The sequence below is a fragment of the Gorilla gorilla genome, chromosome 10, assembly GCF_029281585.2.
Source record: "Gorilla gorilla gorilla isolate KB3781 chromosome 10, NHGRI_mGorGor1-v2.1_pri, whole genome shotgun sequence".
In the NCBI taxonomy this organism is placed as follows: domain Eukaryota; kingdom Metazoa; phylum Chordata; class Mammalia; order Primates; family Hominidae; genus Gorilla; species Gorilla gorilla.
In genome coordinates, this window is record NC_073234.2 from 128,689,187 (window position 1) to 128,716,065 (window position 26,879).

The 26,879-nt window shown below is 51.6% G+C and overlaps 2 protein-coding genes across 10 annotated transcripts in view; one reads left to right on the top strand and one right to left on the bottom strand.

The window, feature by feature from the left end:
- TPCN1 (two pore segment channel 1) overlaps nt 1-3,529 on the top strand; it is a 77,293-nt gene extending 73,764 nt beyond the window's left edge. For 7 of the 8 annotated variants that reach the window (XM_004053937.5, XM_055359178.2, XM_055359182.2 and 4 more), the window contains one exon: nt 906-3,529. In XM_004053937.5, coding sequence (XP_004053985.1) covers nt 906-1,022 — 117 coding nt within the window. In that variant the 3' untranslated portion in view covers nt 1,023-3,529. The remainder of the gene's footprint in view (nt 1-905) is intronic. The other variant, XR_010129428.1, reaches the window with a different exon arrangement.
- A 185-nt stretch (nt 3,530-3,714) lies between these two features.
- Nucleotides 3,715-26,879, bottom strand: part of SLC8B1 (solute carrier family 8 member B1) — a 36,398-nt gene continuing 13,233 nt past the window's right edge. For both annotated transcript variants that reach the window (XM_055359187.2, XM_063694378.1), the window contains 14 exons: nt 26,114-26,266; nt 25,974-26,026; nt 25,767-25,825; nt 25,499-25,603; nt 25,249-25,416; nt 23,882-23,989; nt 21,867-21,926; nt 21,450-21,580; nt 20,256-20,397; nt 15,159-15,280; nt 12,616-12,769; nt 11,434-11,514; nt 9,270-9,334; nt 3,715-4,919 (listed from right to left, as the gene is read on the bottom strand). In XM_055359187.2, the coding sequence (XP_055215162.1) occupies nt 4,722-4,919; nt 9,270-9,334; nt 11,434-11,514; nt 12,616-12,769; nt 15,159-15,280; nt 20,256-20,397; nt 21,450-21,580; nt 21,867-21,926; nt 23,882-23,989; nt 25,249-25,416; nt 25,499-25,603; nt 25,767-25,825; nt 25,974-26,026; nt 26,114-26,266 (1,599 nt within the window). In that variant the 3' untranslated portion in view covers nt 3,715-4,721. The remainder of the gene's footprint in view (nt 4,920-9,269; nt 9,335-11,433; nt 11,515-12,615; nt 12,770-15,158; nt 15,281-20,255; nt 20,398-21,449; nt 21,581-21,866; nt 21,927-23,881; nt 23,990-25,248; nt 25,417-25,498; nt 25,604-25,766; nt 25,826-25,973; nt 26,027-26,113; nt 26,267-26,879) is intronic.

Below are 26,879 nucleotides of genomic sequence, written 5' to 3' on the forward strand. Positions count from 1 at the left end.
AGAAACATGGAAATAATAGAAGCTTTTGACCTTGGGCAAGTCACTCCATGCCTCCCTGTCTGTGCAAGGGGACGACTGTGCAGCAGCACCCGTTCAGGTGTGGTTGGAAGGAGGTGTGCTGCCCTCGGCCTCTGCCCTTCTGCCTGTTCATCTGCTCCAGGCCTCAGTTTCCCCCTCTGTAAAACAAGGGGGCCAGAACTAGGCCATCTTGAAGCTCTAAAAGTCTATGGTTCAGTCTTTTAAAAAGTAGGGTAGGGTATGGTGGTGCACACCTGTATTTCCAGCTGCTTGGGAGGCTGAGGCGGGAGGATCACTTGAGCCCAGGAGTGGAAGGCTGCAGTGAGCCGTACCTCGCCACTGCTCTCCAGCCTGTGCCAAACAGTGAGTCTCTGTCTCCTAAAAAAAAAAAAAAAATGTGGGGTATACTTAATTCCTTAATTACCTGAATACCTCAGTCCCTGAAAATGTCAGAGTTTATAATCATGGCCTTAGGCAGGTGAGGTATTCAGCACAATACAGCTCTAAGCCTCGGTGTCTCGGGTGTGAAACAGGGACACAATTCCTGCCAAGCTCAAAAGGGGTCACTCAGGGGGCCCTTTAGTGAAGGACAAAAGGTTATGTTCACAAACAAGGGGTGAGGGTTGTTCCTGCCTGGGCCTGTTAGAGAGCTGTTATGCGCAAGCCTCCAGACACTAGGGAAAGATTTCATTGTCATTTTTGCCTCTGGGGCCATATTCAAAATTCCCAGCATTTCTGGGCCTGTGACGGGGGTTTCAGTACTAGCTGGGTGAGGCTGGCAGCCCTGCCCCCTCCAGCCTGGATGCTGTGAGCTGTGTGACCTTGTGGGGTGGGCGGGGCAGGGGGTGGGGTGCAGCCCTCAGCACCCCTTCTGCTCTCTTCTCCAGGAGTGGTATGAGGAGCATGCCCGGGAGCAGGAGCAGCAGCGACAGCTCAGCAGCAGTGCAGCCCCCGCCGCCCAGCAGCCCCCAGGCAGCCGCCAGCGCTCCCAGACCGTTACCTAGCCCAGCGCCTGAAAGCCGTCTCTTCTATGCAATAACACAATAGTATTACTCTACTGCGATGTACGGAACTGCGGTGTGTGTACACATACTCACGTATATGCACGTATTTATATACAGGAAGAAAGAAGACAGACAAGATGGGGCTTGGTTTATAACCACCTTGCCCTGTCTTCCTTAACTCCAGAAGCCAGTTTGGTGAGGGGTGGGGTGCGGCCACCAGATCTGAGTTCTTCCTACTGTGGAAGGCTCCAGAAGGCCCTTCACAAGGAGACCCCTCACCTGGATCCAGTCGACTGCGGGGCTTGCCCCTCATGTGGGCTGGCCTCCATCGGCCACGTCCAAAGCTGTCACTGCTACTGCTTCAGGCTCACGTCCCCCCGACCTGATGGCGTGTCCGCCCCCTCTCCCTGCGGCCCATGCCACAGGTTTCTGTGTTTTGCTTTAGGGACAGAACCACTTAGGAAGGAAAGAACTCCCGGTCTCCAGGGTGATATTTCAGTGTCTGTGATAATGTCACGCAACACCTCTTCGGGGACCAGTGCCCAGGATCTAATGGGAAGCAGAATTGGGGCAACTGTGCCCATGTGGCCAGAGCTCAGTTAGCCAGTGCCGGGCGGCCGCAGATTACACTGACCAATCTCCACCCTTGGCTCTGCAAGCCTCCCACCCAGCCTTCTCTGGCTTAATCCTTGTTGGCGAAAACCTTTCCACAGTGGCCTCCTTGGGGACCCAGAACCCGGAGGAAGGGGCATGAGGCAGGAAGTGGGGCCGATGTCTGCAACCCAGACCACTTCGTGGAATGGGCTCTTGACCAAATCCCTTTTTTTGCGATTTACCCATTCAAGCAAAACAACGTTTTGGTTAACTAAGGATTGTGCTAAAGCTGATACCAGGTCCTTCACACATGTGCACTAGGAACAGGAGCAAACAGCACAGAGAGATGCTCCCTGTGGGACGCAGCAGCCCCATGGCCCCGGCCCAGTTCCCAGCCACCCTCCCTGGCTCTGCTCACACCAGAGATTTCCATAGCAGGAGCTGTTGGTGCAGAAGTAGGTTCAGATGAACCTCAGTTAACGTCGCCACCCCTCCTCCCACCATGGTACCCTGTAGGAGCCCTGTATGACATCTGAGCGTGGTGGAGGTAGGAGGGTTGCCAGCTGCAGTGACCCTGCCACAGAGGCAGGGTCAGTGCAGAGGTTGCTTTGGTTCCGCTTCCCCGGGCCACAGAACGGAACACAGCACAGGTTCTGCAGCAGGAGCCGCAGTGGCAGGATGGAGTGTGCGAAGGGCAAGGAGTGCACTGCTGGGCATTCCTGGCCAGCCCCGGCCCTCTGGTGCCTGCTTCCTGTGACTTCAGAAGGCAGGTGGACAGAGGCTCCCTCTGGCCTTGTCCTTTTCCCAGCCACAGAACGGGCAGGGTGGCACCCGACCCCAGGGGAGCAGTACCTGATCCCCCAACCCCTCCTCCCAACCACCTCCAAGGCCAAGCTGGGTCCCATAGCCAGCACGGCATGGTTCTCCCCTTCCCCCCTTCCAGGGTCAGGGGAGTTGGACAAGTGGCAGGTGTTTGTTTTTAAAGCACAGCCCTTTGGGAAAGCAACACATTATTGAGACTCACTGTGATTACCCTGGGAGTCAGACTGGCTTTGTCCTCTTCCTCTCTGGAGGGCCATGGGCCATCAGCGGGAGCTCCATCGAGCCCCAGGCCAGAACCCCCTCCCTTTCACAGAGAGGGAACTTTATTGCACAATTGGGTGCCTTTTAGCTTTTGTGTGTTGAAATGGGCATTTTGGAAGCAAGGGTCAGGGGACAGCTTCTAAAGGTGTGAGTCTCTGACCTGAGCATCTGGGCCTTGCCTCGGCCCTTCTTCCTCCCCAGGGGTGGAAACCTGGAGGGGCCAGCAGCACCCCGGGGTCTGCCCAGGGGAGTCAAGGCCCCGAGGTGGGGGGGCCTATTCCAGGAGGAGGGGGATCTCGGCCCTGTCCAGAGCGAGTTAATGTGTCCATCTGCCCAACCCTGTCCTGAGAAAGGACCTGGTTTTGGCCAGGACCCGACAAATACCCAATGGCAGCAGTGTCAACAGACGGGAGTCCAGCCAGGGTGGGTGCCCTTGTCATTGAGGTTAGGGACAGCTATCCCCAGGTTATGCCTGGCCCCACCCAGCAGGGAGTTGGGGTCCCCCCCACAGGCTGTGAGCTCTGTGGGCCCTGGGATGTGATCTAGCTCAGATGCCCTCTCGTCCTTGATGTCACAGTTGAGTGCACCCAAGTGGCACCCACTGGCGGCAGGGGCACAGCCTGGTGGTGGCGGTAATAGAACTGTGCCCCTCCTCAGCTCCTCGCTTCCCCTCCCACATCCCCAGCCTTACTCCACCATGCGGACAATCATTTTGTACGGATCACGGGAGCAATGCTGTACGGTTTTGTACATTGGTGGTTTGTTTCCTAGGAAACCCACTGTGTCTCTCGATTTCTAGCATATTAATAAAAGAGCCTCTGCTTTGTAAACATGGCTGCTGCCTCTTGACTTCTGTGGCTTTGGGTATTGTCGGGAGAGTGGTCCCATCCAAGGCCATGGCCATTCCTGATCCTGCCTCAGCCCCACCCCGAGCTGTGCCCTGGGGTCAGCCACTCGGCACTGGCCCCAGGTGAGGAAGAACTGGTAAAAGTTGGGGGTGTCATTTTCTCTACACTTGAAATTTTGAATTTTTTTTTTATTTGGAAAAGAGACAGTTGAATCCCTTTTCTTTACCAGCATAAGGCAGTCAGGCAAACCTAAGAGTTGCTTATTTTGGCAACATAAGGCGGGGTCATTGCATGACAGGAAGAAGGCACAAGGTCCCCTCATCTGTCCTTTCCCAGCTCGCAGGCCTTGGAACCCCGCCCAGGGCCCCCCTGAGGGAGGCACAGGCACAGTCCTACCGACTCCTGCCTGGCAGCTGGAGGAGCCCAGGTTCCAGCACAAAGGAGTCTGTGGACAGTCAGGGGCAGAATCCTGGAGGGAGCGCCTGAGCCACCATCCCATGTGGCAGCTGCTGGCGTAGCAGTGCCTCGGGCTGGCATCGTTTTGGGAGCAAGTGGGTTCAGTGAAGTGTGTTGCCACGAATAGCACCCGCTGCTTTTGGCTTTATTAACGTGGCAAGGAGAAATTCAAAATTAAGTATGTCTCAAATTCTGTTTCTGGCAGATGGTGCAGCTCTGGAGCTCAGCCCTCGGTGGCCTGATTCCCAGGGGTCCAAGCCACCCTCGTTCTCTGAGTCAGGGTTGGGCAGCCACTTGTGTCCTGAGAAGGTGCCAGAAGGCCTGAAGCCCAGGCAAGGGGAACGGGTAGTGCCTGTGCCTCGGGGGTACCTCCAGCATGGCCTGGAGCACATCCAGCCATCCCCTTCCCCCAAACTCCAGCCCTTCTCAGAGGGGCTCTGGGGGTCATTCAAGGGGGCCTTCTAGCTTCTCTCTGGAACCCTTTGTCCAGAGCAAAGCCAGGTTTCCAAGGTCCCCACGGCAAGGCTGTTGGGTGCTGGCAGCAAGAGGTACACAGCAGTTCTCCCAGCTCACAGCAGTGACCTCAGATCTCCAGCAGCAAGGGCCGCACTCTCGTGCCCACAAGGGCCTTGCAGAAATCCTCCGGTCCCTGGGCCTCCCCCGGCAGGAGGGGCGGGGCTCCTGCCTGCAGTGAGGCCACAGCACTAAGCGGCTTCAGTCACATGCTTTTCAGGTGAATCACTCCAAATTCAGTGAGGAGGGCCACGACAAGGAAGTTCAGGTAGAAGAGGAGCAGGCAGAAGCCATAGACTCTGCTGAGCTGGAAGCACTGCAATGGGACTGAGACCAGGGAGAAGACGAGGCTGAGCCCCAGGGCGCCTGCCAGGACCCACACCAGCAGTCCGTCTGGCTCCAGCTGTGGAAGAATGAGGGGAGAGAGGCTGAGTCACTGCCCGTCACAGGCCCCGACCCGTCTGTGGCCAACACAACAATGCAGCCTCAACAACAATGCACCCTCAACAACAATGCAACCTCAACAACAATCCAGCCTCAACAACAATGCACCCTCAACAACAATGCACCCTCAACAACAATGCAATCTCAGCCGAGCACAGTGGCTCATGCCTGTAATTCCAGCACTTTGGGAGGCTGAGGCAGGTGGATCACCTGAGGTCAGGAGTTCGACCTGTATTGGCCAGGAGTTCGAGACCACTGGCCAATACAGTGAAACCCTGTATCTACTAAAAATACAAAAATTAGCCAGACATGGCAGTGTGCTACTGGGGAGGCTGAGGCAGGAGAATCACCTGAACTCAGGAGGTGGAGGTTGCAGTAAGCCGACATCGTGCTACTGCACTCCAGCTTGGGTGATGGAGTAAGACTCTGTCTCAAAAAATAAATAAATAAAACAACAACAACAACAACAACAACAATGCAGCCTCAACAATGTTTGAGGGCACCAGCTGGGGGCCAGTTAAGGAAGATTGGCCTGCAGCAGCCCGGCCTGCCCTGTGGGATGGCATGCCCCACCCTGAAGTTACCCAGACGTGGCCCCAGAAGTTTCCAGACGCAGAAACAGCAGGGACAAGGAACCTTCTCTTCCAACTTCAGCCAGGTCCACCTGCCTGGGTGCCTCTCCCCTGCCTCGAGTCAGATGTCATTATAATTCCCTCTGTTTTTAACACTGAACTCTAGTCAACGACATGCACAAGTGGATGTTCACCACTTACTGTGAAGTGCATCAAGAAACGACATGGATGCGTTAGGCCGGGCAGGGTGGCTCATGCCTGTAATCCCAACACTTTGGGAGGCCAAAGCGGGCAGATCACTTGAAGTGAGGAGTTCGAGACCAGCCTGACCAACATGGTGAAACCCCGTCTCTATTAAAAATACCAAAATTAGCCAGGTGTGGTGGCACATGCCTGTAATCCCAGCTACTCGGGAGGCTGAGGCAGGAGAATCACTTGAACCTGGGAGGTGGAGGCTGCAGCAAGCCAAGATTGCACCACTGCACTCCAGCCTGGGTGACAGAGCAAAACTCCATCTCAAAAAAAAAAAAAAAAAGAAGAAAAAAGAAAAGAATAGATGGAGGCATGGACAGACAGGCATGGACAAACAGACAACAAAGCAAAGGCAGCCAAACATAGAGTCTGGGTGGTGGGAATATGTGTGTCTATCATACAAGTCTTTTAACTGTTCTATGTTTGAGTTTTCATAATAAAATGGAAAAAATCTTTATAAGGCTTTTTTTTTTTTTTTTTTTTTTTTGACATGGAGTCTCACTCTTGTCACCCAGGCTGGAGTGCAATGGCGCGATCTCGGCTCACAGCAACCCCTACCTCCCAAGTTCAAGTGATTCTCCTGCCTCAGCCTCCCGAGTAGCTGGGATTACAGGTGTCTGCCACCACGCCTGGCTAATTTTTTTGTATTTTTAGTAGAGATGGGGTTTCACCATGTTGGCCAGACTGTTCTCGAACTCCTGACCTCAAGTGATCTGCCCACCGTGGCCTCCCAAAGTGCTGGGATTACATGTGTGAACCACCGCACCCAGCCCATAAGGTTTTTGAAGAAATGGCAGCTATAAGTATCTACTGAGTGCCTGCTCTATGCCAGGCAATGTGTGAAGGGCCTAACAAGCACTGTCGTCTTTGATCTAACAATAGTCTTGTATGGTGGGTAGTAGGATGGACTCCATTTTACAGATGAGGAAACCAAGACCCTTAGACTTGACTGACTTGTCCAAGGTGCTCAGCAGCACTGGGCCTGGCACCTCTGCCTGACTCTGAACTTGGGAGGATGCCGCCTTCTGGGTGAAGGAGGGGATGGATGAATGATAAAGGAGTGGCAGCAGCAGAAATGAATGAGCGAGAGCCAAAGTGTCAGGCACAAGACAGGCTCCTCTGCGGGAGGAGGAGCTCACAGCAACTCCCGTTCTCTAGAACTGGGGAGGAGCCTGCAGATTTCAGCTGCAGGTTTTTATATGTGTAGTAGGATAAGTAGTGCCTCACCCCCAACAAATTCACGCCCATCCAGAGGCTCAGCATGTGGCCTTACTTGAAATAGGGTCTTTGCAAATATAATAAGCTAAGGGTTTCAAGATACAATCATCTTGGACTTAGGGTGACCCCTAAATCCAATGACTCATGTCTCCGTAAGAAGAAGAGAGAGACGGCCATGGAAACACAGAGGCAGAGACTGCAGAGATGGGCCCACTGGGCAAGGAACGTCAGGAGCCAACAGCAGCTGGAAGAGGTGAGGAAGGATCCTCCCCTGGAGCTTGGAGGTGGCACTGCCCGGCTGACGCCCTGATTGCAGACTTTTGGCTTCCAGAACTGGAAGAGACTCAATTTCTGCTGTTGTCAGCCCCCTGGTTTGTGGTCATTTATGGCAACACTAGGGAACTAACACTATCTATGGTATACATGTCACACACGGTTGCTGACATATTTTCAAGCAGTACAGAAGAGTAAAAGGGATTGAAATGTCCCCTCCCCACTTCTCTTCCTTCCACACTTAGCAGGTATCCAACACACAGTGAAGACGACATGAGGTACTGTGTGGGGTGTTTCTAGGCACCGTGGCGTTTCGTCTTCCCAGCCACCTGCATCCTCCTCATCTCCAACCCACAGATGAAGAAACTGACAGAGTAAGTGACAGAGCCCAAATCTAAGTGCAAGCTCTTAACCAATGCCTATCCTCCTCCCCATGGGATGTCATATTACACACGCCTGTGGACACACACACCTCTAGACATGTACATCAATTCTGAAAACAGAGATGGGACCGTACAATAGGTAAGTGTTTCAAAGCGACTTGTGGTTTTCAACCAACGGGGTACACCATGGACATCCTTCCATGTTGATGTCTCATGCCCTTTAACGGCAGGAGCGTTTCCTAAACTCAGCACAAAGGCGGTGGACACGCGCACACACACACACATTTCCTAAACTCAGCACAAAGGTGGTAGACACACACACACACACACACACACTTCCTAAACTCAGCACAAAGGTGGTGGACACACACATTTCCTAAACTCAGCACAAAGGCAGTGGACACACACACACACACACACACACACACACACATACACGCACTGGAGAAAAGAGGAAATAGGTCCCCTGAGGAGCCAACCCTAAAGCCTCATTACCTGGAACTACCCTAGAATCTATCATGAAAGGGAACCTATTAAACCCATAAAGAGGGACAACAAAGTTTGCAGAGGGTGTTTATCTTTCAGAAAAGAAAATTTCAAGCCCTAAGTAGCTGTTTGCTTGTGGGCATGGCCAGTGTGAAAGAACCACCCTGCCCCCGGCTAACAGGCTCTGCCGAGAGCCTATTCAACAACTCGTGCCTCTGGGAGAAACGGGTGACTTTATTCAGCTTCATAACACTCAAAGAGCTTTCCCATGGCAAGGCTTAAAACCAACCCCCAGGCCACCTCTTCCTCCCCAGCCTACGTCTTCCTTGCTGAGTCTCTGGACTCAAGTCCTCCAGAATAGAGATGCAGGGATGGGACTGCCAGCGGCTCAGGGGTCCAATCTGCCTCGTGTGCACAGGGTTTTGTTTGCATGTGAGGCAGATTTTCGAATAGAAAAAAATTCACTTAGGAATCTTGATTTCTTCTCTAGAGGACCTGGAATATCTGGCCACATGCTACCTACCCAAATCACCCACACATCTCTGTCACCTCCCCTGTGGGCAGTGCTGGGATATGGTGCTCAGTCTGGCCCTTCCGCCTGCATGCTTATCCAGGAAGCTCAGCTGGTGTCATCAATCTCATTTTATAGGGGAGGAAATTGAGGCCCAGAGATGTCCTAACTCCATTTTTTTCCTTTTTTTCTGAGATGAAGTCTCACTCTGTCGCCCAGGCTGGAGTGCAGTGGCGCAATCTTGGCTCACTGTGACCTCCACCTCTTGGGTTCAAGTGATTCCCCTGCCTCAGCCTCCCAAGTAGCTGAGATTACAGGTGTGCACCACCACACCTGGCTAATTTTTGTATCTTTAGTAGAGATGGGGTTTCACCACGTTGGCCAGGCTGGTCTTGAACTCCTGACCTCAAGTGATCCTCTGCCTCAGTCTCCCAAAGTGCTGGGATTACAGGCATGAGCTACCACACCCGGCCAAGATGTCCTAGCTCACTCAAAGTCATACAGCCAGGGACTTAAGTGATGGGACCCAGATCCAAAGCCAGGGCCTTCCTGCCCCTTCTCCATCAAGCTACATCTTGGTTATATACACTTGTAAACTTACAAGGAATACTCACCTTCACTTCTGTGTGGCTTCGGGAGATCTGGAGCAGGCAGCCCAGCCCCACACCCACGAGGATGTCTGCAGCCCAGCTCAGGAAGCTTTGCTGGAATGGCCTGCACATAACCCAACCACATAGCCTGTTCCTCCTACTGTGTTCATCCCCAGGGCTTGGGATGCCACTGCAGAATGAACTTGGGCCAGGCGCAGTGGCTCATGCCTGTAATCCCAGCACTTTGGGAGGCCAAGGCAGGAGGATCACTAGAGGCCAGGAGTTTGAGACCAGCCTCGGCAACAGAGTGAGACCCGTCTCAAAAAAAAATTTGGTGGGGGTTGGAGGTAGAGAAGTGCAGTGGTGTGAACACGGCTCACTGCAGCCTCGACCTCCTAGGCTTTGTGATTCTCCCACATCAACCTCCCAAGTAGTTGGGATCACAGGCATATGCCACCACACCTGGCTAATTTTTTAATTTTTCTGTAGAGACAGGGTCTTGCTATGTTGCCCAGGCAAATCTCAAATCACTGGACTCAAGTGATTCTCGTGCCTCAGGCTCCCAAAGTGCTGAGATTACAGGTATGAACCACTGTGCCCAGACTTACAAAAAAAATGAATTTACTTGGCTTTCTTTATGATGTATGCCCAACTCCCCCAAACACCATATCTGAGGAGACCCTATCTTTTCAGGCCTTTAAGAAGATGGGTGTTGAGTAAGTGCTGCAGTCAGTCTCTAAGGATCGAACACCTTAGGGTGCCAGGAATGCTTGGCGCATGTAAGCACTCAGTAGGTGGGGAAACCAAGGCCAGGAGAGATGAAGGGACTGCCCCCAGTCCCTAGAGGGAACTGGTGATAGTGTGTGGGCCGAGGCCATCTCTAGGGGTCATTCAGGGCTCCCTCCTTCCCAGCCAACCTGGGAGGTCAGGCGAGGCTGCAGCCCGAAAGCCAGGAGTAGGCCTCAGTGGGCGCGAAAGGGCCACCAAGGGCCTTGCTCAGCCTGGGAGTTAAAAAGGCAGGCATCACTGTCTCCCCAGTTAGCCTGTTTTGCTGGCCAACTGCTCACACTGCAGCCCCTGGTGAGGCTCTATCATCATGGAGCCTGGAGAGAGCAGCCCTTCAGGCACTTTGTGATCATCTTTCTTTCTTTAGCAGCCAATAATATCCACTGCTGGCCGAATGCCTGCCGTGTGCCAGGCACTGTCTGGAACCCACAACCATGTGGTTTCAAAGCTCTTTCTCTTCATAGCCCCAGGCTGGCTATATCCGTCTTTTCTATATAGACCAAAAGTTGGCAAACATCAGCCCTCCGGCCAAATTTGGCCCACTAACTGCTTGTATAAATAAAGTTTTATTGGAACAGAGCCATGGCCATTCACTTATGCATTGTCTGTGCCTGTTTCTGCACTATAGCAGCAGAGTTGAGTAGCTGCAAAACTACCTGCATGGCCCCCAAAGTCTAAAATATTTATTCTTTGGGACAGGTGTGGTGGCTCACGCCTGTAATCCCAGCACTTGGAAGCTGAGGCTGGCAGATCACTTGAGGTCAGGAGTTTGAGAACAGCCTGGCCAACATAGTGAAACCCTGTCTCTACTAAAAATACAAAAATTAGCTGGGCGTGGTCATGGGCACCTGTAGTCCCAGCTACTCAGGAGGCTGAGGCAGGAGAATTGCTTGAACCCGGGAGGCAGAAATTGCAGTGAGCCAAGATCACGCCACCACACTCTAGCCTGGGCAACTGAGCCAGATTCCATCCCCGCCCCGCAAAAAAAAAAAAAAAAAAAAAGAATTCTCTGGCCCTTTTAGAAAAAGTCTGCCAACCCTAACATAGACCATGACATGTTGCTATGAGCAAGAGAGAGAGGGTCTTCCATAGGACACATAAGCTCATCCTGTGGGCACCTGCTTATCACACCACTCACTGTCCTAACAATAATAGCTGCTGTCTGCTGAGCCCTCACCAGGGGCCAAGAATTTCATTCACCTCACTGGATCCTTACAACATCCCTCGGAGGTTAGCACTCCCCAAATCCCTATTTTAAAGCCTTGGAGCCTGAGGCTCAGGCAGCCACATTACCTGCCCCAGGTGTTACACCGAGAACCAATCCCCAGGGTGGGGCATGGAGCACCCCCCACCCATGGCTGTGACACCAGTGCTAAGGCCAAGAACAGACCACAAAGGATACTGAAGATGATGCCGCCAAAGCAGGCGGAGAACGCCATCCGCGGGTAGCCCTGGCGAGCCAGTGTGAAATCCGAGAAGGCATCTGCACAGGAACAAGAGGGGCCTGCAGTGGTGAGTCGCTTCCCCCACCCTCCCTGGTCATCCATGCCTTCATTCTCACCCACGGTCATTCAGGCAACAAACACAGATGGATGCCCATGTGTGCCTGGGCACTAGCTGGTGGGGTGCTGTGTGAGGGGGCACAGCATCTGGGAAGACACACTTCCCTCCTTAATTCCTTTACCCCACTCTTTCACACCAGGAACAACTTTGCAGGTGTGAAAAACGCGGCTACCAGCTGGGCACAGTGGCTCACACCTGTAATCCCAGCACTTTGGGAGGCCAAGATAGATGGATCACCTGAGGTCAGGAGTTCGAGACCAGCCTGGCCAACATGATGAAACCCTGTCTCTATTAAAAATACAAAAATTAGCTGGGCATGGTAGTGGACGCCTGTAATCCCAGCTACTCGGGCGACTGAGGCAGGAGAACTGCTTAAACCTGGGAGGCAGAGGTTGCAGTGAGCCAAGATCACACCATTGCACTCCAGCCTGGGCGACAGAGCAAGCCTCCATCTCAAAAAAAAAAAAAAAAAAAAAAAACAAACTACGGCTACCAATTTTTCAAAGTCTCATCTGCTGCTAACATGTACAGCACCTCCACGTGAATAAGAAGAAGGTGCTCAAAAAGGTAAGTGGAAGGAGGGGCTAGATTTCAGCTCCCTCATCCTCTTGTCTGGATGCTCTGGAGCAGTGCATAATCTGGCCAACCACACCCGGCTGCTACAGCTAGGGAAGGGTGTATGTATGTAAGTGTGAATGCCTGCATGTCACACACCCGTGTACACATCAAGCACGGCCGGCTGCAATGGGCTCCATGTCCTGCCTGAACTCTGGGAGCCACCGACCATCCCCGCATCAGAGGGTGGGGAAGCGGCAGGGGCCTCTATAGAGTTTCTTGGTCCAAAGCAGTCAGGGCCATCTCACCCCGATGCTGGCCACTCCACAGTGACAGGGGACACTGCACAGGTGCAGAGGGCAGACACCCTGGACACTCCTGCCCAGATGCGACTCTGGCTGGGGGAGGAAAGAGCTAAGATATGGCCGCACTCACCCCCACTCAACCCCACCCAGCCCTGAGTCACCTCCAATGCTGTTCCCCCAGGCCAGCAGCGTGAGCCCCAGCACAGTGTTGCTCAGCTGGAAGACCACGCCCAGGGACCGCAAGATGTTCACCACCTCTGTGGCGGCCGCGTTGATCCACAGGGCGCTGGTCAGAAAGCCCAGGAAAGCAAAGAGCTGCGGAGGGAATGGTTTGCTGTGGGACCAAGGCCAGCCCCAACAGGAACACGGCCTCAGTTCCTCACCTGTGAAATGGGATGATAACAGTATCTACCTCATGAGCTTATTATGAGTATAAAACATGTTACTATATGCATTGGTGCCTGTGCACAGTTAGTGCTCAATAAAACGTGAGTTCAATATTATTTTCCTTTTTCCTTAATCAACTCCCTTTCAGGCCGGGCATGGTGGCTCACGCCTGTAATTGCAGCACTTTGGGAGGCCGAGGCGGGCAGATCACCTGAGGTCAGGAGTTCGAGACCAACTTGGCCAACATGGTGAAACCTTGTCTCTACTAAAAATACAAAAATTAGTCAGGCTGGTGTCACACACCTGTAATCCCAGCTACTCGAGAGGCTGAGGCGGGAGAATCGCTTGAACCCGGGAGGCAGAAGTTGCAGTGAGCCTAGATCGTGCCAGTGTACTCTAGCCTGGGCGACTGAGTGAGACTCTGTCTCAAAAAAAGAAAAACAAAAAATAAAAACAAAAAAACCTCCCTTTCATATACTAAAAAAAATTATTATTTTGTCTGGAAAGGGTTCCTTATCACTTTCATCAGATTTCCAGTCTATGAACCAAATACCACCCATCATCCCAATAAGTATCCCTGTACTCATTAGCGGTCACTCCCTAGCCCCACCCCACCAGCCCAACCCGACCACTACTCTGCTCTCTGTCTCTCTGAATGTGCCTCGTGGACATTTCACATCAATGGAATCCCACAATGTGTGATCCTCTGCTACAGTCTTCTCTCACTCAGCATCATGTTTTCAAGGGTGATCCATGTTGTGGCACACGTCGGTACTTGAAAAAATAGTGAAAGACAATTTTCCCTAAGTAGTAAAAGGCAACTTCCCTAAATGATCCATTTGCTGAAAATTCAACACCCTTCGGTTGGTACATTCATTGAGCTTCCAAAAGTAAAAACTAAAATTTTAAAAAATCATTAAGCACTAAACAATGAAAATCTTAAGTAAACTTTTTTTTTAGCATGATGTCTCACTCTGTCGCCCAGGCTGGAATGCAGTGGCGCGATCTCAGCACACTGCAACCTCTGCCTCCTGGGTTCAAGCGATTCTCCTGCCTCAGCCACCCAAGTAGCTGGGATTACAGGTGCCCACCACCATGCCTGGCTAATTTTTGTATTTTTTAGTAGAGACAGGGTTTCGACATGTTGGCCAGACTGTCTCAAACTCCTGACCTCAGGTGATCCACCCGTCTCGGCCTCCCAAAGTGCTGGGATTACAGGCGTGAGCCACCACGCCCAGCCAAAATGAAAATATTAAGTAAACTTTTTTTTTTTTTTGAAACGGAGTCTCTGTCACCCAGGCTGAAGTACCATGATGCGATCTCATCTCACTGCAACCTCTGCCTCCTGGGTTCAAGCAATTCTCCTGCCTCAGCCTCCCGAGTAGCTGAGATTACAGGCGCCCGCCACCACGCCCAGCTAATTTAAGTAAACTTTTAAGGAAAAAGTCTCTGGACAAACCCCTAAATATTCTTTAGAGTGCCTAGACTAGGGAAAATGGAAAAAGACACCCACAAAGGCCATCCCATTCTATCCCTGGAGTGTCTTTAGAAACCCAAGGCTGGGCGCAGTGCCTCACGCCTGGAATCCTGGCACTTTGGGAAGCCGAGGCAGGAGGATTGCTTGAGGCCAGGAGTTTGAGAGTAGTCTGGGCAACATAGTGAGACCTCATCTTTACAAAAAACATACAAAAATTAGCTGGGCGTGGTGGCTTGTGCCTGTAGTCCCATCTACTTGGGAGGCTGAGGTGGGAGGATGGCTTCAGCCCAGGAGGTCGAGGCTGCAGTGAGCTATGATTGTACCACTGCACTCTAGCCTGGATAGCAGAGGGAGACCCTGTCTCAAAAAAAAGGAAATCACATATTGTAGGATTCTATTTATATAAAATGTCCATGATAGGCAAACCCATAGAGACGCGGAGTAGAGTCGTGGTTGCCAGGGGCTATGTGGGGGGTGGGGAAATGGGGAGTGACTTATGGGCATGAGGTCTCTTTTTGGGGTGATGAAATTCTCTAAAATTGATTGTGATGATTCCACAACTCTGTAACTATAATAAAAAACATTAAATTGTATACTTTAAATGGGTAAATTGTATGGTATGTGAATTACATCTCAACAAAATTAAGCTATTACCAAAAAAAAAGAAAAAAACCCTGTACAGATACAAAAACTCTCAAAAGCAGCTTTAAAGTTCGGTTACCTGTCTTTGTGTGACTCCTGATCAAACTGGTCAAAGTGCCTCAGAGATGCAGACAGGACATCTGCATGGGAGACCTCAGCATCCCTCCCCCCCTATCTCGGAGAACCCGGGCTTCTTACCCAGTGAAGCCTGGGGGGCTGGCTGTCAGATGTGGCAAAAAAGGTCACTGAAGCCAAGGCTGTGCCTGCAATCACCACCACGACCCAGACGGGAACGAGGCCGTCTATCTCATAGACACCATCTGCAAAGGGAGAGAAAGGGAGCTGGTACCTTCCCAGCACCTCAACACCCACTTACAATGGACTATTTGGATGTCAGGTAGACACTTCCTATCTGCCCAGCCCTGTCCTAGACACTTCATGGGGACAGAAAAATTTTAAATGCAGCCCCTGCCCTCAAGTTAGTCACATTTGAAAGAAAAAGAGAGACACACAAAAAAGACTCTCTCCAGCCTGTTGCTGTGGAACTAGGATAGGAAGAGCTATAACCACTAACACCATCACCCTCTTCCACCTTCATGGCAGACATCACTAATCAAGCACAATACTTCCATCCAACTGCATTTCCAGGCAGCTCCCTCCAGCCAGGCATTACCAGTAGATGGCATCGCTCCATGAGATGAAACTGACAGTCAAACCCAGCCTCTTCACTGAGAGGTACCCAAATAAGTCCACTCTCCATTAACAAATATGAAGGTTCCAGAGGCTTCATATTAAACACCAAAGGGAGACACCCTAAGGTGAGAACACTCTAGAATTCTCCACACATCACCCTTTTCACCACTAGGAGTTGGTACTGGTCTTAAAGACGATGAATAGTTCAAATGTTCATATACCTGCATCAAGACCCTTCTTTTGTTCTTTTTTTAGTCTAGCTCATGGCTCCCAAATGACAGTGGGCTTAAAAATTATGCGAGGAGGCCGGGCGTGGTGACTCATGCCTATAATGCCGGCACTTTGGGAGGCCACAGCGTGCAGATCGCTTGAGCCCAGGAGTTCGAAACCAGCCTGGGCAACGTGGTGCGACCCCATCTCTACAAAAAATACAAAAATTAGGCCGGGCACGGTGGCTCACACCTGTAATCCCAGCACTTGGGGAAGCTGAGGCGGGTGGATCACCTGAGGTCTGGAGTTCGGGACAAGCCTGGCCAAGGGGTGAAACCCCGTCTCTACTAAAAATATAAAAATTAGCCGGGGGTGGTGGCACACACCTGTAGTCCCAGCTACTCAGGAGGCTAAGGCAGGCGAATCACTTGAACTCAGGAGGTGGAGGTTGCAGTGAGCTGAGATCGCACCACTGCACTCCAGCTTAGGTGACAGAGCAAGACTCCATCTCAAAAAAAAAAAAAAAAAAAAATTAGCTGGGCGTGGTGGTGGGTATCTGTGGTCCCAGCTACTTGGGAGGCTGAAGTGGGAGGATCACTTGAGTCCCGGGAGGTGGCAGTTGCAGTGAACCTAAACTGCATCACTGTACTCCAGCCTGGGCAGCAGAGTGAGATCTTGTCTCAAAAAAAAAAAAAAAATTATGTGAGTGGGCTGAATACACAAAATCGTGTACACAATATGTTATGAGTGATTGTCAAGGGGAATTTTTTTTTTTTTTTTTTTTAGACAGGGTCTCGATGTATCAACCAGGCTGGAGTGCACTGACACAATCACAGCTCACTGCAGCCTCAAACTCCTGGGCTCAAGCCATCCTCCCTCCCACCTCAGCTTCCTGAGTAGTTGGGACTGTAGGTGTGTGCCACTGTGCCCAGCTCCTGAGATAATTTTGCCAGCATGGGGTTTCTAGCTACAGTGCCAGCTTTGGATCCAGACACCTGGGCTGGAAGTCCTTTCCATGTATTTGCCACTCCTGTGCTAGAGAAATTTTAGGAGGTGGCTGGGGCGTGAAGACACTGAGGATCTGAGCTGAGTGTTAAGCAGTGAGGGGTGCAAGGGCTCTGTGGGAAGAGGGGAGTTGGGTAAGATGGAATCAAGCAGATCAGGAATAGCACAGAAAAGGCTGTAGGAGGCAGTTGGCTCAGAGTCTCAGAGGCCTTGGCTGGGTGCAGTGGCTCACGCCTATAATCCCAGCACTTTGGGAGGCTGAGGCAGGAGGATCGCCTGAGGTCAGGAGTTCAAGACCAGCCTGGCCAACATGGTGAAACCTCATCACTACTAAAAATACAAAAATTAGCCAGGTGTGGTGGCGCGTGCCTGTAATCCCAGCTACTCGGGAGACTGAGGCAGGAGAATCGTTTGAACCTGGGAGGCAGTGAGTACAGTGGGCCAAGATCACACTACTGAGCAATGACAGCCATGGACTTTTCCCAAGAAGTACTGGGGAGCCATGGAGGTCTTTGAGTGGGGGAGTGACCACAACATATGAAAAGCAGCACTTTACAAAGATGGCTCTTGGGGGACGCCTAGAGACAGGGGGAGGCTGGAGGCTGCTGCTGGGGAGGCTCACCTTGAGTCACAGCACCCCTCAGGCTGGGAGCCAGTCCAGGGGTTTTCTCTAGACAGTGCTCAGCCCAGACGGGGGTCAAGAGTGCTTTAGCCAGAACCAGTCTTTCCCCAGGGTGGAACTGCTACCACTAGATGGTGTTAAGGCCATGTGGTGAAGATACTACATGCTGCAGAACCGTGACTCAGGAAAGGGATTCCTTCTTCAGCTCTATCATTGTATCAAGGAGAAAGTTTCCATTTGGTGCTAATAGGACTTGAACATCTCAAATACCTGCTGTTCTCCCTAGTACAGGCTTCCAGCTCATGGGCTTGACTCAGGAGGACCGAGTAAGGTGGTTTACTTTTTTTTTCTTTTCTTTTTTGAGACAGAGTCTCACTCTGTCACCCAGGCTGGAGTGCAGGGGTGCAATCTCAGCTCACTGCGGCCTCTGCCTCCTGGGTTCAAGTGATTCTCCTGTCTTACCCTCCCAAGTACCTGGGATTACAGATGCCCATCACCATACCTGGCTAGTTTTTGTATTTTTAATAGAGACAAGGTTTCATTGTGTTGGCCAGGCTGGTCTCGAACTCCTGACCTCAAGTGATCCTCCTGCCTCAGCGCCCCAAAGTGCTGGGATTACAGGCGTGAGCCACCATCGCTGGTCGGTGGTTTACTTTTATTGTGTTTATTTTTGCAGTTACCTTAAATTTATTGGAAATGATGCAATTCTACTACAGTTTCCTATTGATGCAGGTGACACGGTTTCCTTTTCAACAAATTTGCCTTAAAAAAAAAAAAAAGTCTGAAGCTGGGTACAGTAGTGCATGCCTGTAGTCCCAGCTACTCAATGGAGCCCAGAAGTTCAGGACCAGCCTGGACAATACAACGAGCTGATTTAAGAAAAATATCAAATGTGGCCAGGCGCAGTGGCTCATGCCCATAATCTCAGCACTCTGGGGGGCCGAGGTGGGTGGATCACCTGAGGTCAAGAATTTGAGACCAGCCTGGCCGACATAGTGAAACCCCGCCTCTACTAAAAATATAAAAATTGGCCGGGCATGGTGGCGGGTGCCTGTAGTCCCAACTACTCAAAAGGCTGAGGCAGGAGAATTGCTTACCCCAGAGGTGGAGGTTGCAGTGAGCCGAGATCGTGCCACTGCACTCCAGCCTGGGTGACAGAGTGAGAGTCTGTCTCAAGAAAAACAAAGAAAAATATCAAATGTAATAGTATAGAGTAAGAGAAAAATTGAGAAGATGGTCTGTGAATGACTGATGTGTGGGAATCACTCTTTTAAGAAGCCACAACACACACAAAAATTAGCCAAGCATGGTGGCAGTTGCCTGTAATCCCAGCTACTCAGGAGGCTGAGGCAGGAGAATCACTTGAGCCCTGGAGGCAGAGGTTGCAGTGAGCTGAGATCATGCCACTGTACTCGGGTCTGGGTGACAGTCAGACTACGTCTCAAAATAAAATAAAAATAAATAAATAAATAAATAAAGATGCCACAACGCTTGTGAAAGCAAGTCCCTGGATTTGCCCTGGCCTGAAAGGCAAGGCTTCCCCGCTCCGTAGAGAATGGATGGAGAATGGAGGGCTGTGATGAACCAGACGGCCCTAGTGGGTGGCCCTTTTCAGCTCTGAGTCACTCTCTATCAATCATCTCTCCTCCTATCTCCTTCCCTCCATGTCTGCATCCTCCCACAAACCGGGGGAGAAATTCACAGGGAATGTGGCAGGGAGGCTGTTTCATCCCGATGGAGTTTCATCCCGACACTGTTATAGCACACAACACCATGCCCAGCCGTGCATCTGCACCAGAGTCCTACCCCCACCTCCAGGCGATGCCCCTGGGCTGAGGGGGAGGAGCCTAGATGATAGGAAACAGACAGCATGAGATACTAAAGTTAGACAACAGGAAGAAATCTGGGTAGCAGAAGTTAGAAGACGTTGGACAAGCCTGAGCGTTTCCTCAGCCAGAGCAGGACAAGAAAGAAAAGGACATTCTGGGGCAGATGGGGAAAATTCAAATGCCAGTGGGGACCAGCCAGGTCACACAAACGAGGGAAGGGGCACCCAACAGGCAATGGAGGGGAGTGTGATGATTTAGGCCGCAGGCACCCCATAGGGGGTGCCCCTTCTCTGCTCCAGCCAGTTTTGCCTTCAGGAATGTGGCCCAGATCTTGAGAAGCCAAAATCCAGATTTTAAGGTAAAATCCCCCAATTTTTAAATGCAGGCAAACAAGCCAGAGGGCTGGATTTGGCCCTGGGGTCACCTGTTTTGCAGCCTCCATCTGGGGCCAGCAAGATTGGATCAACTGACTGCAGGAGGTCCCCTGGGTGAACTTCCAGGCTGGTGTCCCTTATGGCACAAGCGCATAGTAAGCGCCTGCTGTATATCCAGGTTTCTGCCTCTAGCCCAAACCTCCCTCACGTGGTTGAGAAGAAAACTCCACTGGCTGTGCACGGTGGCTCACGCCTGTAATCCCAGCACTTTGGAAGGCCAAGATGGGCGGATCACTTGAGGTCAGGAATTTAAGACCAGCCTGGCCAACATGGTGAAACCCCGTCTCTATGAAAAATACAAAAATTAGCTGGGCGTGGTAGTGCACGCCTGTAATCCCAGCTGCCCAGGGGGCTTAGATGGGATGATCGCTTGAACCCCAGAGGTGGAGGGAGGTTGCAGTGAGCTGAGATCGTGCCACTGTACTCCAGCCTGGGTGGAAGAAAACTCCAGAACGTGGGAAGGAGTAGGAAGGTGGGTTGGCCTGGGGTAGGCGATACTCACAGGTCCCCGACTGCAGGGTCAGGACCACAACCAGGGGGCTGATAACCAGATGCAGACAGTTGAGGGGCCGTTTCCAGTTCCGGTCATCCTTGTCCGGGTCCACGACGGGGACTGTGAGGAGCAGCAGGAACTCCACAGGCAGCTGTCAAGGGGGCAAAAGTGGGAGGGTGTCGGCAGGGAAGTCTGAATCCCAGCCGGCCACAGATGGACTTCAGTGACTCAACAGCTTGGCCGTTCATTGCTGAAGCACTGACTGTGTGCGGGTTCCAGGCTAAGTGCCTGGTTGCCTCTGGCTACTGGGACAAATGACCACAAACAGTGACTGTCAATAGCACAAATGTATTCTTGGACAGTTCTGGAGGGCAGAAGTCCTGAAGTCAAGTTGTCAGCAGGGTTGTTCCTTCTGGAAGCTCTAGGGGAGACTGAGGGTCCTTCCAGCTTCCAGGAGCCGTCTGCTTTCCAGGCCCCACATCATTCCACCCTGTGCTCCTGTCGCCACTTCTCAGTCTCTGACTCTGACCCTCCTGCCTCCCTCTTTCCCTGTGCCAACCCCTGTGATGACACTGGGCCCACTGGATAAGCCAGGCTCATCTCAGATCTTTAATGATGGCCGGATGCGGTGGCTCACGCCTGTAATCCTAGCACTTTGGGAGGCTGAGGTGGGTGGATCACGAGGTCAGGAGATTGAGACCATCCTGGCTAACATGGTGAAACCCCGTCTCTACTAAAAATACAAAAAATTAGCCGGGCGTGGTGGCGGGCGCCTATAGTCCCAGCTACTCGGAACGCTGAGGCAGGAGAATGGCGTGAACCCGGGAGGTGGAGCTTGCAGTGAGCCAAGGACGCACCACTGCACTCCAGCCTGGGCAACAGAGCGAGACTCCGTCTAAAAAAAAAAAAAAAAAAAGATCTTTAATCACATCTGCAAAGGCCCTTCTACCATAAAGGTAACATATTCCAAGGTTCCAGGGGTTAGAATATGGATGTCTTTGGGGGGCCACTAGAGGGCAGAGCCCCAGGTCAAGCCATCAGCCAAGCACCATGCCTCAGTTTCCCCATCAAATCCCAAGTCATATATTCTGAGAGGGTCTCAGTGGACCCCAGGGCCTCCCCCTCATAGAGCTGGAGAGGGTAGCGTGGCCACTGTCTTGCTGCTGTCACAAGGCTGTGAGCCCGGCTCCAGGACCCTCCTACCTTGAACACCTTGAGGGCTTTCCAGTATGCTGATTTCCTTCTCCACTTCATGTAATCCAGGGGATTGAGGGCCCGGACCAGGATCTGAGCCGTGGTCTCCTGGTAGAAGAACAGCGGCCGGTACTCGTCACCTGTGTGCAGGGCGTCGGGTTGTGAGGTGTGCCTGTGGCTGACTTGCTCTCCAGGAAACCTTCCCCGCTCCATCCCACCAGTCCTCCCAGCCCTAGGGGAGGAGGCAAAGCCCAGTACTCGGCAGAGGGCAGACAACCCTGGCCCTTGACTCATCTGAGCTGCAGTGAGAGGTGGGGCCGATTTGGAGCCTCATTCCTGGAGCCCAGGTCTTGGAGGGCCCCATCTTTCCACCCCCAGCCTTTCCCTGTTACCCCCACCCTGGCTGGGCACAGGGCACGGACTCACCGTAGTCATAGCTGTTGGTATTAGAAGATACCCGGTCCTCCTCGGAGTCTGAGAGGATCTCTGCAGGAGAGAGGCCCAGCTACATACAGAACCCAGACCATTCTCGAGGGGGCACGCTGGGACAGAACAGGTTTAGGGGTGCAAGTGTTCAGGCCATCTTATTTACTTAGTTATTTGGGACAGGATCTTTCTCTGTCACCCAGGCTGGAGTGCAGAGGTGTGATCACAGCTCACTGCAGCCTAGACCTCCTGGGCTCACTCGATCCTCCCACCTCAACCTCCCTCCCTCCCGAGTAGCTGAGACTATGCCCAACTAATTTTTAAAAATTTTAGAGATGGGGTCTTGCTATGTTGGCCTGGCTGGTCTCAAATTCCTGGCCTCAGCAGTCCACCCGCCTCAGCTTCCCAAAGTGATGGCATTACAGGCATGAGCCACTGCGCCCGGCCATGTCCAGGCTGTCTTTATTTTGGATTTCTAGCAGTCTGCATGCGTGCTCAGGGATTCTTACACAGTGAAAGTCTAACTCACCAAACATGGCCAAATGTAAGCATGCAGCTATAATGCTAAAGTTAATAGGGGCATTTGAAGGCACAACTCAAACATTTATTGACTTCAGTGTTGTCCTTTTCAGAATCTGGAACCCATACTATTTTTCTCTTCTCAGGAGGTCTGTGGATGCTGAGAGGCCTGGGACCTGTAAGGAGGGGCCTGAAAGGAAAATGGCCCTCCTCGAGTGAGGAGTTAGCTCTCGCCCTGATTCTGCTGCTGAGTGTGTTGTGTGTGTTATCTATGTATGTGCATGTATTTGTTTATGTGTGTGTGCATGTATCTGTACGTGTGTTGTGTATGTGCATGTATTTGTGTGTGTGCATGTATTTGTGTGTATTGTGTGAGTGCATGAATTTGTGTATGTGTATGCTGCATGTTTGTGTGCATTGATGTTTTTGTGTGTTGTGTATGGCATGCATGTATTTGTATGTTGCATGTGTGTGCATGTATCTGTTACATGTGTGTTGTCTATACACATGTGTGTGCTGTGTGAGCATGTATTTGTGTGTTGCATGTGTGTGCACATATTTGTATGCATGTGCATGCATCTGTATATGTGTTGCATGTGTGCATATATTTGTGTCTGTTGTATGTGTGCGCATGTTTGTATAAGTGTGTTGTGTATCTGTATGTTGTATATGTGTGCATGCATGTATATGTGTGTTGCACATGTATGTGCATGTATTCGTATGTGTTGTATGTACACATTTGTGTGTGTGTTGTGTATTTGTGTTGTGTGTGCGCATGTATTTGTGTTGCATGTGTGTGAGCATGTATTTGTGTATGTGCACATGCATGCATCTGTATATATGTTGCATGTGTGTGCATGTACTCCTATGTGTGTTGTGTGTGTGGTATATGTGTGTGCATGTATTTGTATGTGTGTGTGCATATATTTGTATGTGTGTTGTGTGTATACACATATATGTATGTGTTGTATGTGTGCATGTATTTGTGTGCATGTACATGTGTGAGTTGTGTATTTGTGTATGTGTGTACATGTATGTGTATGTGTGCATGTATTTGTATATGTGTGAGTTGTGTATTTGTGTATGTGTGTTGTGTGCATGTGTGTGTAGATGTATTTGTGTATATGACTGTATTTGAATATTATTGATTTCTTTGTATTTATTTTTTATTTCTCAGTGTCCCTGTCACGGCAGCGTTTGTGTTTTACCCTTAGAATGGTGGGAAACATCAGGGCAGGGAGCAGTGGCGATTCTTAGAGATGGCCCTGGCAACTGCATAGAGAGAAGGAAGGAGTGCACTTGAGCCTGCAGGCGATGCAGAGGCTCATGGGTACCAGTGGAAGCATGGAGGCGGGACCTCAGCAGAATGAGTAGAAAGAGCATGAAGAGATGAGCTTGGTGGGGACAATGGCCTCAAGAGACCCTGGGCAGCAGTGAAGGGCACAGAGGCCCCCAGACCCCACTGGTCCTCTCTGGGGTCCGATGCAGACTCTTACCTGGAGTAACTGGCATGGGGCAGAACAGAGATCCTCTCCGTTGCCATTGGTAGATCCAGGTGCAGAGAATCACAGTGACCACATAGAACACATACAAGCCCAGGTAACCTGCAGACGGGGTGCACGCCGTCACCAAGTGGTGTCCTGGTGCAGGTCTAGAGAACAAGAGCTGGCAGTTCTGTCACTGGTGCGTGTTAGTGGTGGCAATCTGTGTTAGCCCATCCAGGTACCAGTGGGTAAATGGCCTTTTCCTTGAGCTCCCCACTCCTTCCTCCTGCCTTCCAGGACCATCTCCCTTCCTGTCTCCCTTGCAATCAAGGAGGTAATACCCAAGCACAGCGAGAGACCTCCAGGTCCCCATTCAAGTACTAAGGCTCGGTGTCCTGCTCTGTGCCCTGGGAGGAGGCAGCCCTGCAGCTCTGGCTACAACTAGGTTCAGCCAATGGGAGGCCAGACAGGAAATCAGAAGCAGCGGGAGAGACTTTGGAGTCTTTCTTCCTACTCCCTCCCTGTTGCGTGTCTCTGGCAGGGCTTGCAACTCTCTTCAGTATAGCTCCAGGCCTTCAGCCCTCCAACTCTCACTGGGCTCCACCACCCCCTTCCCTGCCCCTGCCGCCACGAGGGATGAGTGCGTTCGCAGCTCCCATTGTTGCTGGCCCCTGAGTATCTCGAATCTCGGTTTCCCTTGCTGGTTTCATTTTCCTTCTGTACAAATTGTCCCTCCATTCATACCCCTTGAGCCATCTGAATGGAACACGTTTGCTGTCACGATCCAGGTGGCCCCAGTTAGCGTCCCATCTTTACTGCTTGTTAAAATTGGAAATTATGAAACTTTCTTTTTTTTGAGACAGAGTCTTGCTCTGTTGCCCAGGCTGGAGTGCCATGGCACAATCATGGGTCACTGCAGTCTCGAACTCCTAGGCTCAAGGGATCCTCCTGCCCTAGCTTCCAGAGTAGCTGGGGCCACAGGAATGCACCACCACCATGCCCAGCTAAGTTTTTTCTTTTTTGTAGAGATATAGTCTCGCTATCTTGCCCAGGCTGGTCTCAAACTCCTGAACCAAAGTGATCCTCCTGCCTCAGCCTCTCAAATTGCTGGGATGATAGGTGTGAGCCATCACGCTTGGCCAAAAAATTGTGACACTTTTGAATACTCCCTCCCCAGCCCCCAGCTCTGCCGGGCCTCTTTGGTTATGTGACCCACATGTTCCCATTTTTGCTCAAGCCAGCTTGAGGAGGGTTTCTGTCACTTGTGGTCAAATCAAAGCCCCCACTGACCACCCCTCACACCTCTCTGTCCCAGGCACCTCCTAAACCTCCTGCCCATCAGCCCTGGGATCTCACGCCTGAGCCCCAGAGCTGCTCACCCAGAGCCCATGCCAGCGTGACCCTGCCACGGAAGAGCATGAGGAAGGTCAGGAACACAGCCACCATGTAGAAAATGATGTCCCTGAAGAAGGGCCTGGAGGCAGCCATGAAGGGGTGTAGGATGGTGATGCCTCCGGCCACCACTGTGGTAACCAGCACGCCAGCACCTGGGGGGAGGAGGCCAGAGCTCAGCCACCCTGCACCCTCTCCTGCTGCTTTCCCCGCCCCCCTCACTGGGGCTGCTCTCACCAAACAGTGCCCCAAGGGCCAGGCCAGCTGTGTGTGGGTCAGAGAAGGCCACCAGGGCACTGAAGATGTCAGGTGCACCATTCCCAAATGCCAGGAAGGTGACGCCATGTGGGGAGCATGTCAAGGCGGGCCAGGATCGCAGCTGCAGCCCACCCAGGCCTTCGACCCTATCCCCCAGCTTCCCCACACGGGGATAGACATGACCCTATCTCCCAGCCTCCCCACAACTGCCCTCCCTCCAGGGTGCAGGACACTGGACAAAAGGATACTGCCACGTTGTGGGAGAGCTTCAGTGTGGTAGAAATGGCCGACAAGTTGGGGCAGAAACTATGGAGAAAAAGCGGACGGGAAGCATTTCCGTAGTGACCGGCCCCGGACCCCTATCCTTCCCCCAAACTGAGGGTGACCAAATGTCAGCCTCCTGGGACCCCTCCTCCCATTGATAAGCCAGACCGGAGCCCAGAGCCAAACTCACAACTTGGCTGCGGTGACTCCCAGAATCAGAAACAGGTAGAGCAGCCAGGAAACCTGGGTGGGGAGCCGGCGAGGAAGGGAGAGTCAAGTCCAGCTGGGGACACCAGCCCCTCTCACCAGCCCCCCAGGGCAGGGCCTCACGTAGAGAGTGACAGCCAGAGGGAGGAGGCTGGGAGGGAAGTGGCAGAAGATGCCTTCCAGGTAGTCCAGGTACCCCCCATCACTGTGGCAGTCAGGGTTGGTCCGGATGAAGTCACAGCGGTCAGAGACATTCAGGCCACACACCTTGCGACACTGTAGGAAGACAAGGAGGGGGACATCAGGGGCAGAGACTTCCCTGAGAACTGGACTAGGCCCATCTAAGCAGCTACACATAATGTCCCTTCAGCCTGGTCTCCAAGGCCACCATACCCTCTGGGTGCCAACTATGGATGCACTTTTAATTTTAAAAATAAACGTCTGCTTGAAATTGACATAAGTAATTCATGAATACATATTTGTTTTTTAAAAAAACCAATACATAAAGATTTCTAAATTCCGCTTTCTTATCCCTGCCCTCCGTAAATCCCCCTCTCCAGTGGTCCCACCATAATTAGTTTGAAGCACATCCTTACAGACATTTCTCAGATCAATTACATTTGTATATATACCCTATTACACACTTTGTTTTGTTTAACAGAAATGGATCCATCCCAAATCTCTTGTTTCTATAATTTGCTTTTACCATTATATATATATATATAAAAATATACCTTAATACACAGAATTTGAAACATACTATAGTGATTTCTATATGCGAAGCATAGTGCTAAGAGCTTAAAATGTATCTCAATTAATCTGTACAATAATTCTATGATGGCTGGGGGCAGTGGCTCATGCCTATAATCCCAGCACTTTGGGAGGTTGA